Source organism: Suricata suricatta, chromosome 3 (assembly GCF_006229205.1).
Source record: "Suricata suricatta isolate VVHF042 chromosome 3, meerkat_22Aug2017_6uvM2_HiC, whole genome shotgun sequence".
Taxonomy (NCBI): domain Eukaryota; kingdom Metazoa; phylum Chordata; class Mammalia; order Carnivora; family Herpestidae; genus Suricata; species Suricata suricatta.
The window spans coordinates 18,547,003-18,560,746 of record NC_043702.1 but is presented as its reverse complement, the minus strand read 5'-3'; the positions used below and the strand labels follow the sequence as shown (position 1 = coordinate 18,560,746).

At 50.9% G+C, this 13,744-nt stretch overlaps 1 protein-coding gene and 1 long non-coding RNA gene across 4 annotated transcripts in view; one reads left to right on the top strand and one right to left on the bottom strand.

The window, feature by feature from the left end:
* RUFY4 (RUN and FYVE domain containing 4) overlaps nucleotides 1–13,744 on the top strand; it is a 21,488-nt gene that overhangs the window by 4,433 nt on the left and 3,311 nt on the right. Inside the window, exons 5-11 of the mRNA XM_029933857.1 lie at nucleotides 147–253; nucleotides 587–730; nucleotides 1,179–1,242; nucleotides 1,784–1,924; nucleotides 2,550–3,164; nucleotides 3,913–4,019; nucleotides 9,925–10,071. Coding sequence (XP_029789717.1) covers nucleotides 147–253; nucleotides 587–730; nucleotides 1,179–1,242; nucleotides 1,784–1,924; nucleotides 2,550–3,164; nucleotides 3,913–4,019; nucleotides 9,925–10,071 — 1,325 coding nt within the window. The remainder of the gene's footprint in view (nucleotides 1–146; nucleotides 254–586; nucleotides 731–1,178; nucleotides 1,243–1,783; nucleotides 1,925–2,549; nucleotides 3,165–3,912; nucleotides 4,020–9,924; nucleotides 10,072–13,744) is intronic.
* On the bottom strand, nucleotides 5,820–9,293 carry LOC115287439. 3 transcript variants are annotated; one of them, XR_003906475.1, is made up of 4 exons: nucleotides 8,847–9,293; nucleotides 6,866–7,407; nucleotides 6,413–6,634; nucleotides 5,820–6,261 (listed from the first exon to the last, which is right to left on the bottom strand). It is a non-coding gene; the product is annotated as an uncharacterized LOC115287439 (long non-coding RNA). The 3 variants fall into 3 exon arrangements; XR_003906474.1 differs by having other exon boundaries at nucleotides 6,413–7,407; XR_003906476.1 differs by having other exon boundaries at nucleotides 5,820–6,258; nucleotides 6,413–7,407.

Genomic DNA, 13,744 nt, shown 5'->3' with positions numbered 1-13,744 from the left:
CCCCCCCCCCCCCCCCCCCCCCCCCCCCCCCCCCCCCCCCCCCCCCCCCCCCCCCCCCCCCCCCCCCCCCCCCCCCCCCCCCCCCCCCCCCCCCCTCCCCCCCACCTCCCCACCACCCCCACCATTCCCCCCCATGCACTCTGCAGTTGAAGACTCCTCTAGCAAAAGGCCGTGCCTTCATCCGCTTCTGCCTAGCCCGCGGACAGCTGGCCGAGTCCCTGCAGCTCTGCCTTCTGAACCCAGAGCTCATCAGGTGCGGCTGCTGACACCCTCTGAGCCCATTGTCTGTCCCCTGTGGAAGATGCCTCTTTGCCCCCAGATGGATGGGTTAATATCAAAGACAACTAAAATGAGAGCCATGAAGGAAAAGTCCAGGGAGAAAGGGCGAGGCGATGACAGAACCCAGGAGTCCTGGAAGCACCATGATGCTTAAGCCTCTTGCTCCCTAAGGGCCACAACCCTGTTTGGGGGACCATCCCATTGTGGTGTACGGCAGAGGCAGGTTCTCTGGGGGCGGGGGCGGCCGGAGCACCAACGCCAAGCACCAAGTGCCAAAGGCCAAGTCTGTCGACTACTAATGACACAGGGAATGGTATGGCCCCCGGAGCCCTCTGGTGTGCCCTGAAGTCCGGGAAGACCTCTTGGATTCTCTCTATGCTCTCAATGGAGTGGCCTTCGACTTGGACCTGCAGTGGCCAGACCTAGATGAAGCCTGGCCCATGTTCTCAGAGTGAGTGGGTCTCACATGGAGGGAAGCTTCTTTTCAGTGCCTTCCTGCCATTTGACCACCACCCAGCCTAAGCAAGCTCCAAACCCAGCCTCCAGCCCCATCGGTTCTTCCCTTCTTGCTGTCTCAGCCCCCGATTCTCCACCTCCCCTCACTTCTGTTTTCCCAACATGGTCTATCATGTCACATGATGCCGCACAGAGTGCACACTCATTAAAGAGCTGTTGGATGGTTGGGGTGGGGGGTTAGAAGGACAAACACATGGTGGGTGTTAGGACAAGTGGTGGGTAGGGCACATGGATGGACGGAAAGGGGGATGCATATGTGAGGATGGGAAGGTGGGAGGGATAGCGAGATGAGTGGGTGGGTGAAGGATGGGATGTCCGGTCGCTGAGCACCAAGACCACTGCTGGAGATAGCCCCATGGTCCCCCTGCCACTCCCACTTGCAGGTCCTGTTGTTCCAGCCGGACCCAGAGAAGAAGACCCAGAAAGACCAAAGATACCCCAAAGCAGGTGCCTCTGCCCAATGTCACTCTGACTTGCCTCTTCTGTCTCTGTTGGGCCCCCCAGGATGGGCAGTAGCCGAGCAGACAGACAGACAGACAGGGAAGCCAGCGTGTAGACCTGGGAACTGGATAGCCACAGAAGGCGGCTCATATTCCTAAGGTGGTAAAGCTATTGAGGGGTGGGGGGAAGAGTAAGGGACCACTGGCACCATTTGCAGGAGCCCTGGGGCCCAGGAGAGGAGGAGGTGGCGGGGAGGGTAACCAGAAGCGTGTAGGATGCACAGCAAGGAAACAACCTCTGTTGGACAATTTGCAAATGTCTCAGTTCAGTTGGAGCGATTGAAGAGCTGGGTTTCTGGATTCAAATCCCAGCTCTGCCCCTAACAACCAAGGCCCTGGGCAAGTTACTTGCCCTGCCTCGCAGGGTGATTGTGAGGAAGCGCAGAGACAGCCTGCATGTAGCACAGAGCAAGGTCCCTGGCCACGTGCTCCACAGGTGGTAGCTCATGGCCATGGCCATTCCCCAATCTCGCTCTGCACCCCACCAGCTTCCTGGCACCAGGTACAGACACCGAGAGGACTCAGCCTCTGCCCAGAAGGGGGAACACCTTGCGACACAACCTGTTAAGTGCAGTGATGTTGCCATGCACGGAGGAACAGGGGAGCATGGAGAAGGCTTCTCGAGAGAGGTGACTCTTAGCAGTTGTCGGTCTGTTTACGTTTTCACCACAACTCTACAAGGCAAGCGCTATTATTCCCATTTTTCAGACAAGAAAACTTAAACACTGAGAATTTCAGAGGGCAGAGTCAGCGGAGAGGGTGGGAAGCAGAAAGCAGATTGCTGCGGAAGATGCAGGTGAGGGGAGGGAGGGAGGATAGGAAAGAGCCCTGAGAAGCACTACTGCTCCCTGACCGGAGACCAAAGATGGGGCCTCCCATCCGTCTGAGGCGGGTTAACATCCTGATTCCTGGGCCCTGAATCAATATTCCTTTATTTATTTTTTTTTTAGTTTATTATTGAGACAGAAACAGAGCATGAGTGGGGGATGGGCAGAGAGCGAGGGAGACACCGAATCCGAAACAGGCTCCAGGCTCTGAGCTGTCAGCACAGAGCCTGACGTGGGGCACGAACCCACGAACCATGAGATCACGACCTGAGCCGAAGTCGAACGCTTAACCGACAGAGCCATCCAGGCACCCCTCAATATTCCTTTAAATTTATAAGTTCCTCAGACTAGGTCTGTGGCCTCTCCCGAGCACCGGGTTGGCAGGTTGGTGCTAAGAGCGGCGATGGTTTGGGGGGCTCCTCTGCAGATGTCAGCCACACGTGGAGACCCCACAGGAGTCCAGCCAGAGGAGCCACACGCGAGCCAGACTGGCTGTCTGCAAGATGCACCCCGGGAAGACTGGTTAGCGGGGCTCCCCAGGTCTCAGCCACAGAAGCATCTTCCTCCCTTTTTGGAAAAGAAGAGAGAAGATCCCAGGCACCTCGGGTCACAGCAGGGCATGTGGGGACCAGCAGGGGAAGGACATCAGCAAGCCCAGGAGAAGGGAGCCCCAAGAACTGGGATCTGCCTGGAGATTTCAACACCCAGCATCCAGGGACAAGGAGAGGAGTCTGAGGGGGCTCCAAAGGAGGTGAAAGGGACAGAGGCCAAGAGCAGAGGGGTTCTTCCTGGTGCAGAGGGGACTCATGAAGGGGGAGCAGAGTGGGGTCATGTCCATAGGCTACTGGCCTCCAGCCCCACGGGGATATTAGAGAACACAATGTCAGGGAGCCAGCGGGAGTGGGAGGTGCCTAGCATTCCAGGGGAACCCCAGGCCCTAAAGGAAGACTTCGCTCTGGAGAAACCACAAGAGGAAACAGGAGTGATCAGTGGGACCAGGAGGAAGGAGCGGGCAGAAGTGGCCCTGCAGGATGCAGTCAAGGTGAGCGCCATGGAGCCCAGTGTCTGTCTCTTTTCTCCTCTCTAACCGGGCCCCCAGGTGGGACTTTTCGGGTGGGGTGGTGCATTCCAGTCCACAGATACATTTTGATTGGTCTGCACAGGGTTATTATTCTCTGAGGAGGTCTTCTTCAGGTCGCCACAGTCCCTGCCTCTCCCTGTGGCCTCACGCCAGGCCCACCTTACTCACCTGTACTACCTGCCTGGCTCCTACGGGCCCTAGAGTCTGAGACACGCCCCTCCAACAGTTCTTTGGGGGCAGTAGCCCATTCTCAAGTTTGGTAGCCCTCATTACTAGCAGATTTCCCTCCAGTGTCTAAGTTCTACTGTTACAAATCCCACCGAGCTGCTCTGGTGGTAGATGATTCTGGAGATCTCCCAGATTGATTCCAAGCCTCCCTTCAGTGTCCTCTCCAGCCTTGAGCTCTGTGGCCCCCATCCTTCATCAAAGGAAGAAATCCTTCCCCTGTTCCTTTGTCTCTCGTTTTCCTGTTCCCTGTTGCACAGTCCCTCTCACTCTCTTGAATCAGGATCATGATGCTCTCCCAGGGGCAGACAGAGCCTGGCCTCTCGGCTCCCAGCGTTGTCCCAGGGAGTCCTGCCCTCCACCCAAAGGCTACCTCGCATGGCCGTGGGGTCTCACGGGGATGTTTGTCAGGTCACTCCCGGGCCTGGGATCTCTGCCCTCCTCCTTCAGCTTCCCTTTCTCTTCCTTTGCCTCCCACCCCAAGAGCCTGCGATGTAGGCTCCGGAAGACCGAGGAGCGGGCCCAGCACCAGGAGCAGCTGCTGAAGGAGAAGGAAGGGGAGCTGCAGACGCTGCAGGAGCAGCTCAGCAGGTAACCTTGGCAACCGCCAGCACACCGGGTGGGTAGCTGAGGCCAACCTAACCAGAGGCGCTCCAGGCTCCTCACTTTCATGGTCACCCCAGCAAGGTTCTGCTGAGCGCACCGAGGCCGGAGGCCATTCTGGGCACAGCTTTGGGACACTGAGCATTGGGGGCTCTATTCCTGGGGGTCCTGGAGCAGCTCCTGCCAACCCCTCCCCTGCCTCTTGCCAGTCTCTCTCTCACTGGCCTCCCCAAAAGCCTCCAGGAGGGGTGCATGCCTCCTGTCCCTCCCCCTCTCCACTCACCTTTGTCTCTCTGCTGCCTCTGCCACTCCCCTCTCTCCTCAGCACCGTCTCCCTCCCTGCCCCTCCACACTCCTGCCCCTTCAGTCTCCATCTTTCCTCTGGTCCATGGCCTCTGATTTTCCTCTTCCCTGTTGCACAGTCTTCTTACACTCTCTTGATACATAATCATCATCCTAACTATCATGTACTGAATGTTTACTATGTTCCTGGCACTGTTCTAGGCATTTTCTTCCAACACACTTATGAGGTAGATTCTCTAAGAATTTCCATTGTATAGATAGGAAAACTGAGGCTCAAAGGTGCCACCCAATTCACCCAATGTCACTAGTTAGTGGAGGAGCTGAGGTCTACACCCTAGTAAGCTGATTCCAGAACCTACGGGCTTAAACATGGACCCTCAGCCAATGTTTTGAGTGCCTGTATTTATCCAGTCTGTCCCTCCCCCTCAACTGCTCTCACCTCTGCCTTCTCCGACGTCCTGTCATCACATGAACCTCAATGGCCCAGAGCACGCCCTCTCAGTGCCTGAGTTTCTCTTTCACAATTTAAAAAAATGTCTCCACAATGCAAAGATCTTCTTTGATCTGACTTGGTCTCTCTGTCTCTCTCTCCCTTCGCTCTGTGTGCCTCAGGCGGCCACCTGCCCCTGGGACCAGAGGGACCAGCTCGACCCCCCCTGGGAGTCTGGGTAGCTGTGATTCAGACCGAATCATGGGGTGGCTTACTGACTCTGCTTAAAAGGCTGACGGACACGAAAGGCCCATAAACCAACCCAAAAAAGGCCCCCAGGGGCTCCTCCCACCACATACTCAGCTGAACCTGGCGGTTTGGTCAGCAACAACTCCCATGACTCAGGCCCTAGGTGAATGCAGGCCTCTCCTGGGAATCCAGACAGGCTGGAGGGAACAGCCGGGAGGCTCCAAGGAGACCACCAGGCCCAGGCTGCTCCCTCAGCTGGGAGAGTCCCTGCGTCACAGACCCTTATTCTGCCACCTGTCATCCAGTCCATTACCCACAGACACTCAGATCTGCGCCAGCCCTGTTCTGTGTGCCAGAAATCCTCCTGTGGACAAAACAGGCCAAATGCCTGTCCTGTGGAGCTTACCTTCTAGTGGGGAAAGCGACCAATAAACGCGATAAGCAAGCTAATTACATAGAATGTCAGATGTGACAAGTCTAGGGAGAAAAAAATTAAAGCAGCAAATGGGAGTGTCAAGGGGTGATATTAAATGAGGCGACACAGCCAGGGAAAGCCTCCCTGAAGAAGTGATATTGGAGTTAGAACTCTGAAGAAAATGAGGAGTGGGCCGTCTGGGCATGTGGAGGAAGAACGTTCCAGGCAGAGGAAGAGCAAGAGCAAGGGCCCTGGGGCAGGAATGGGCATGGCAGGTCCAGGAGCATCATGGAGGCTCAGTGGAGTAGAGGAGGGAGAGGAGGTAGGGGGAGGTCAGTTGGGTAACCGGAGACCCTCATGACTCATCAAGAGGACCTGGGCTTTGACTCAGAGTGACATAGGAGCCACTCAGAGTTCAGAGCAAAGGAGGGACACAATTAAAACACTATTTGCTTTAATGTTAAGTAGGTTTGCATTTTTTTTAACAATTCAGTGGGTTTCAGTGTATTTATAAAATTGTGCATTGATCGCCACGATCAGTTTTAAGACAACCCAAAGAGAAACCTCTACTGTTGGCATCCGCTCCCCATTCCCTCCCAACACCCCAGCCCTAGGCAACCTCCAATCTGTCCCCACAGCTGTACCTATTCTGGACTGATCTGTGCTTCAAGGGCTTGAGCCCCGTGCTCTGCAGAGCCTGTCTGTAAGGAACCAAGGTGGAAGCAGGGACTCTGATGGGGAAGGCGAGGGCAGGGGTGCCTCCGAGTGCTCTCCGGTCACGGAGGTGCAGGGAAGCTGCGGGATTCTGGATTCACTGTGAGCAGGGCTTCCTGCTGGGGGACGAGGGAAAGGCGGAAGTCACAAATGACTCTCCTTTTCCAGCCTGACCAGCTAGAGTCACAGCTGACGGTGGGCTGTGGCAGGGCTGGCTTGTGGGGAAAGTTCAGGAGTTGAGGGGGAGAACATGTTAAGTCTGAGACGCACCTTGGACACAGAGTTGAGCAGACAGTTGAGTGTGGAGCTCAGAGGAGAGGCCTGGGCTGGGGATCTGCAGAGAGTCGTCAGAATGAAGCCAGCAGGGCAGAATCTCCCAATGGCCAGGAGGGTGCGCTCTCCTGCCTCCTGGGATCCAGGGTACTGGGAAGGAACGCCTCACTCCAGGAGAAAGGGTCTGTGGGCGTCAAGTTCGGGGCAGCTGCTTCACTACTGCTGGAAAGAAGTGTCAGGGAGCCCAGTGGGTCAGCACATAGTATATTGTGACTCCACTCCACCCATGAGCGTGGTGACAACAGGGAACAGAACAGGCAGTGCCTGCTCTCACAGACCTGGGGACCCCGACACTAGATGGACAAATAGAAATAGGATGTCAGGTAGTCATGGGTGCCGTGGGAAAAAAATCAGACCAGGAAAGGGGATCGAGACAGGAGATTTACCTACTTTAGAGTCACGAGGTTCCTCTCTGAGGAGGTAACAGTTGAGAAACCCCAGCCACTGGGAAAGCTGGACCAGGCAAAGATCGTGGCACCAGCAAAGGCAAAATCCCAGAGGTGCACTTGGGGAGAAGCAGGCCCATGTGGCTGGAGTGGACAGAGACCCCTGTGCTGGAGCAGAGCCTTGAGCAGGAAGCAGAGGGCCCCCTGGGCTTCAGGATGACCGTGTCTGTGGTGTGGAGAATAGACAGAAGGTGGGCAGGGTAGAGTCCATGGGTGCAGAGCCCCAGGCTGGCACATAGGGGAGACACAGTGGACCAACTAAGCCTCAGGCCTCAGCAGACCAGCCAGGGGCTATGAAAATACACTTGGACCTGAGCTCTGGGGCAGCCAGTACCCACTTCCCAGCTTCCTGGCTGTGGCCTTCCTTCTCTGGCCCCTGATTTGCAAAAGGAGATAGTTGGAGCTCTGAAGTTCCTCCTTCCAGCTCAGATGCTCTGGGGCACCATCTTTCCAAGCAGGTGGGTTTCCTCGGCCCCTGGATAAGACCTCAAAGCAAAAGTGATTAGAGCAAGTATAAAGGGAAGAGGTCCTCAGAATTAGGCAAACATCATACTTCTCCACCCCCTCCCGCCCCCCACTGAGCTCCTTGGAGGCACGCCAGGGGCTCATGAGGATCCATCCCTTGTTCCCACTTGCTGCCCACTCGGCACTGCTGCCATAAACCGCCTGGCCACCAGGCCGCTGCATGGACAAAAGTGTGGGGAAGCAAATGGAGCTCATGGCTTGACAGGCCTGCACCCAGATCTCTACTCCCTCCACATATCAAACAGTGTGACCCTGGACAAGTGTTATGTCCTCTCTGAAGCTCTATTTTCTTGCCTATAAAATTATGATCATATCACCTGCCCCCCCCCCATACTCGTGAAAATTAAATGAAACAAGGCCATAAAGCACTAAGCTCAGGGCTGGCATGTAACAAGTGCAGCAGACTAATTCCTCCCGTGATCTCTCCTGCCGCCCGGAGTGTCTCCTGCTTGAGATGCTTCAGTGGCTTCCCACAGCACTGAGATTCAAGTCCACTCCTCCTGGGGCCAGTGAGGGAGAGATCAAGCCCTGCCTACTTCCCACCTCATCTCTTGCCGACCCCCACCTCCTGCAACTTCATGGTAACCCAGCTTCCCTAGTCTTCTTTCAGTTCCTCAAACAAGCAAGTTCTTAACAACTTGCAGACCTTCCCATGTGACCTTCCCTGGCTCTGCTTGGCTGATTTCTCATCTCTTAGATCTGCTTAAAGTTCACCTTGTCTAAGAAACCTTATCTGAGCACCCTCATAAGTCTCTCTCCGCCCCTCATACACTGTCTTACAGTCATTTGTCATACACTTAGCTTCATTATGTTATTGGTCTGTCACTTGTTTTGACCGCTGCCCCGAACACATTATAAGCTCCACCAGGACCCGTAGGCACTGCTCTATTCCTGGCACCTCAAACTGCCACTGAGACACAGATGGTGCTTAATAAATGTTCCCTCCCACCTCAGAGACACACCCTAACCACAGTGCTCCCATCAGGGCCGCACTTGGCCACACCAAAGGCAATGAGATCAGTGTGTAAGTAAACTAGCTCAAGAAAATGAAATACCAACAACAAGACATAAGGATACTGAAGACCAGGATGTTCATTAAAATAGACACAGCCCTGGTCCAGTGCCTGAGCACAAGGGCACCCTTCCCTGAGGCTGCGGGGACTGGTCTTTGTGGAATTACGGTGGATATTGTTGTCATTTTGATTTTACAGCCTGCCCAGCTTTCTTCTCTGAGGTGTGCCGCATGGTGGTGGTGTAAAAATTCATAACTCAGTTCATTGGCAAGCCTCCTGCAAGCCTCAAACACACTGAAGCCCAGGGGTGTGGCCACACGCTCACACAAACACACACACACAAACACACGCACACATACACTCTGAGGTCGAAGGGTGTATACCCACCTTTGCAACACCCTCCTTATCTGAGCAATGGAGGGAGGGGCTGGGACCTGGGGCTGGGACCTTCTTATTTCTAGTCCAGTAGATTTTCTAGAACCTTCTAGGAAGCCACCAAAGACAAAAAGAAGAGGCAAGAATAGAGCTAAGGAGATTCTAAGCCCAAACTGAAACAAAAACTTAAGGAAGCCACACGTTTAATATTATTTTCTTCGTTGAAAAGACAATGTACCATAATTTTTCAAAATATCTTAAAACCTAAAAAAATCACCCTACGTCCTACACCACTTGACCCCAATTCCCGACCAACTGTCATTCCTAGCTGGGCAAAGTCCATCAAGCCTGGGTTCCCAGACACCCACCTTCCCTCCAGAGAGCTGCCGCAGTAGTGAGCAAGCCTCTAAGACAGTTACATTTTAAAATGGAGATGTTAAAAAAGGAAAGAAACACAACCAATGGAGATGTTGACTCACCCTCGCTAAGGGAGTTACGCCCTATTTTCATTCCTCTGAATGGCTGGTAAGGAGTCAGCCTGTAGATGGGCTGCTACCCATAGTGCTCAGTATGGTGTGTGTGTGTGTGTGTGTGCGCGCACTTGCTGTGTGTGGTGTGTTGTGAGTGTGATGTGTGTATGTGCTGTGTCTCTGGTGTGTGTTGTATTATAAGTGTTTGTTTGCATGTAGTATGTGCTATATGTATGTTATGTATTGTAAGTATGCTGTGTAAATATATGGCGTGTTGCAAGTGCTTGTGGTGTGTTGTGGTACGTGTGGTGTGTGTTGTGTAGGAAAATATGTTGTATATTTGGTGTGGTGTGTGTGTGTGTGTGTGTGTGTGGTGTGTATGTAGCATGGGGTGCTGTGAGGGGTGTGGAGTATATGTGTAGCACGTGAGTATATGTGTGATGTGTAGGGTATGTGTGTACCGATGGTGGGTGTGTGTGTGTGTGTGTGTGTGTGCGCGTGTGCGCACGCATCAGCTGGAGGAGGTACCACCAGCTCCCCCGCAGGAGCTTCCTGTCAGGTCGAGGCCCAGCCTAGCTTGGTCACAAATGCTGAGAACTGAGTCTTCCTTCTGTGCCCAGGGGTCAGGAAGAGAGGGCCCGGCTGCAGACAGAGCTGGAGCAGAAGCAGCAGGAGGCCGAGAGGAGCACCGCCATGTATGAGAAGGAGCTTGGAGGGCAGCGGGACCTGGTCTGTGCCATGAAGATGAGGGTGCTGGAACTGATTCAGTAAGGCTGGACACAGCAGGGCAGGACTGCAGAAGAAGCGACGGGATGGGATGTAGAGACTGGGGAATGAAAATTCTACTCCGCTGAAAACTATCAAGCAGGGTTCTGAACCTTTATACATGCTAACTCATCTTTTTTTTTTGAGAGACAGAGAGAGACAGCACGAGCAGGGGAGGGTCAGAGAGAGAGGGAGACACAGAATCCGAAGCAGTCTCCAGGCTCTGAACTAGCTGTCAGCACAGAGCCTGATGCAGGGCTCGAACCCACAAACCATGAGATCATGACCTGAGCCAAAGTCAGACGCTTAACCGACTGAGCCACCCAGGCGCCCCTATACTAACTCATCTTTTAGCCACCCCAGCTGTTCTCATTTTATAGATGAGGAAACTGAGGGTCAGAGAGGCTTACTTGAACACCAAGGACACACAGCATATAAACTGCGTGGAGTCCTCTGGCTCTAAGGCACACCACCACTCCAACCCACCCCCACATACACACATACCTACTAAGGTTAGGGGAAGGGAAAAGAGCCCATAGATGGAGAAAGATTTGAGAGAAGAAAAGGAGAGATTAACCAAGAGGGAATCATATGTCTACACCTGACTGCCTAGTAGACTTCCTCAGACCACTGGGCCTGTAGGTCATCCCAGATCAGCTGTCCTAGGTTCCAGAGGCTGAGCTCACCAGGATCAATTCCAAACCACTAAGCCACTGAGGGATGGAGGAGGTGTGTAAAGCCTGGTTTCTGCCCTTCAGTCCAGCAGGGAGCTGATGCTACACTTTGACCCAGTTCAGGAAGCAGGATAGCATTGGACTCAGGTTTCATTAGAATTAAAAGGTCACTGAGGGATCATCCAGGACTAAATTCTCTTGCACAAAATCCAAGTGATATTAAAGATGAGAGAAGGGAGAAGTCAACCTGGAAAGAACAAACAAAGAATTTAAGGAATGATCTCCTCCAAGGAGCTGTCAATGGTGAGAAAGGGGGATATAAAAAATTAGCCATGTATCTCACAAAAGAATTTAAGGTAGCCAACAATAAAAGACATTCATATATATATATATATATATATATATATATATATACTCATATATATATGATTGTTAGAGAAAAATAGATGAAGTGGAAGAGGAAAAATTCATACTTTTGAAGGTAAGGGTTAAAACTTAGCTCTGAGCATCTTGGCAGAATCAAAAACGGAAACACAGAAAGTTGCCTAAATGTCACTATGCATTCCAAGGATGTGTACCAGTTCATCAGGCAAGAAAAATGTTTTTCTTAGTGATAAAGAAACTCATCACAAGATCCCAAGCTACATAACACAATGTCCCTTGCAGGAGCATCATGGAAAATATGGCCCTAAGCAGAAAGGGGGGGGGGCAAGCTATAAAGGTTGACTTCTACATCAAGATGGTAGACTCACAACACATCATCAGTTTTCCATCCTGAGATCTCAGTAGAATGATTATAAAAAAGTAAATAAATACATAGATAAAACTTCTAACAGAGAGAAAGGTGGAGGAACCAACCACAGATAAGAGATTTCAGCTAATTTCCAGAAGCCAGAAAATGGTTGAAGAAGTAGATACTGGATTTAGCCCAAGTTAGAACTTCAGGGCCCAGAAATGCCAGGAACACAGATGGCAGAAATGAGGCAAGGGACAGCAGTCAGGAATATTGACCGATAAAGTCATTGGAAAGAGCAGTGTTTCCTGCTTTCAACCTGCCTCCCCAACTTCAGAACATCAACCCTGGGGGGTCTATCCCCCCTGGCGAATAATTGAAACTTCCTTCTCTAAGGAAAATTGATGCCCCAAATAAACAACAGTGTGTTCTGGCACTTGACAATCTGAGGTGGCAGGTAGCTCCCTGCCTCATCCTTCCTAAAAGGAAGCCACGAGTCAACTGCCCCTGTCCACAGTTGAAGCTCCAGCAACTTAAACATGAAATGGTGGCCAAGGATCCCCAGATATCTGACAATAATCTAGAACACAGAAGGAGAGACAAAGGTAAACAGAAAAGATCTGTCTGTCATGAAACAGGATGATGTGGAAAGTGACCTACAAAACATGAGAAATGTTCTTAGAAATTAAAAATATTTCTGAAATTTTGTTTTAACTCTTGAGGATTGGAAAAGAAAGAGGAGGCTATCTCTCAAAACGTAGAATAAAAGGCAAAAAAAGATGGAATACATGAGAGAGAGAGAGAGAGAGAGAGAGAGAGAGCTAATAACACAAAGAATCCTTCCAGGAGGTTCACTATCTCACTATCTTCTCCAACTGACAAGAATTCAAAAGAGAGAGAGAGAGAATAGAATAGAGGAGATTATCAGATAGAAGAATAAGAGACTTTCCAGGCTCTAATGGTCACAGATCTTCAAATGTAAAGATTTCACTGAGTGACCAACATAATAAGTGAAAGGACGCAAAATTCACACTGAAATAAACCATTGTGAAATCTCCATAAAACAAAGATGAGGACATTATACTCAAAGACCCATCACCTAGAAAGGAAGTAGGACACAGAAAAACATGTTAAGAATCAATGGTGTAATACTTTCAAGTTCTGAGGAAAGCTAACTTTTGCCCTAGAATTCTAGGTCCAGCCCAACTATAAAACAAGTAGAGAAGGTGATATGGGAAAAGACATTTTTCAGAAAAAAAGGTTATAGAAAATTTACCTCCCACATTGCCTTTCTTGGGAAGTTAATTAAGGATGTGCTTCGGAAAAACAAGGAAGTAAGCTTGGCTTACCAAGAAAGGAGAAGATGCGGAATTCAGGAAACAGTAGCTCTAGCCCAGAAGAGAAGAAAAGGGAATTTCCAAGATGACAAGTGCCTGGCAAGCCCAGGGAGCAGTAGGTCCAGGCTGAAGCAAAAGTATCGAGGACTGAGAAGGAAGGTCTCTTGGAGGAAAAAAGAATCAATAGCATACCTGATATAATGAAGAATTTGTTGAGAAGAGGGAATAATTAGACTGTGTTAAAGGCAAGTCATACAAGTACTTTTCAGGAGTAAAGAAAGGCAATTAAAAAGTCCTGGAAAAACAAAAAATTTCCAAGGAAATAGTTAGAACACATCTTAGCTCTCCTTAAGGCATCATGCCTATATATTTTCTAATAATGTAAATATTATTTATTGATTTTTACAAAGCACAGTAAACAATTGTAATTATAGAACAAATGTAAATATTATCATCTAAGCAATATTAAGTACATAGAATAGAAACCAATAAAAGTTCCTATATGGAAATGTTCTATATTTGCCCTGTCCAATACAGCAGCTACCAATCCCACATAGTCCCTGAGTACTTCAAATGTGTCTGATGTGACTGAGGAACTCAAGTTCTAATTTTCGTTCATTTTAGTTAAATTAAGTATAAATTTAAGTAGCCTGAGTAGCTAATGGCTGCCATATCAGACACTGCAGGAACAGATAACAAGCAGGAGGTGGGTGAAGGAGACCCACTGAAGAGGAAGGGATGCTGGCAAAGAGAGACAGCAGTCGAGAGAGGGGGAAATCAGGGGGTTGGAGAGAGAGACAAAGACAGAGTGGTAGATGGGGAGATAAATGTGGAGAGAGAGGGAAAGGCCAATAGAAAAAAATGCAGAGACAGTCAGAGATAGAGACACAGAGATGGAAAGACAAATACAGAGAAAGATGGATAGACAGAG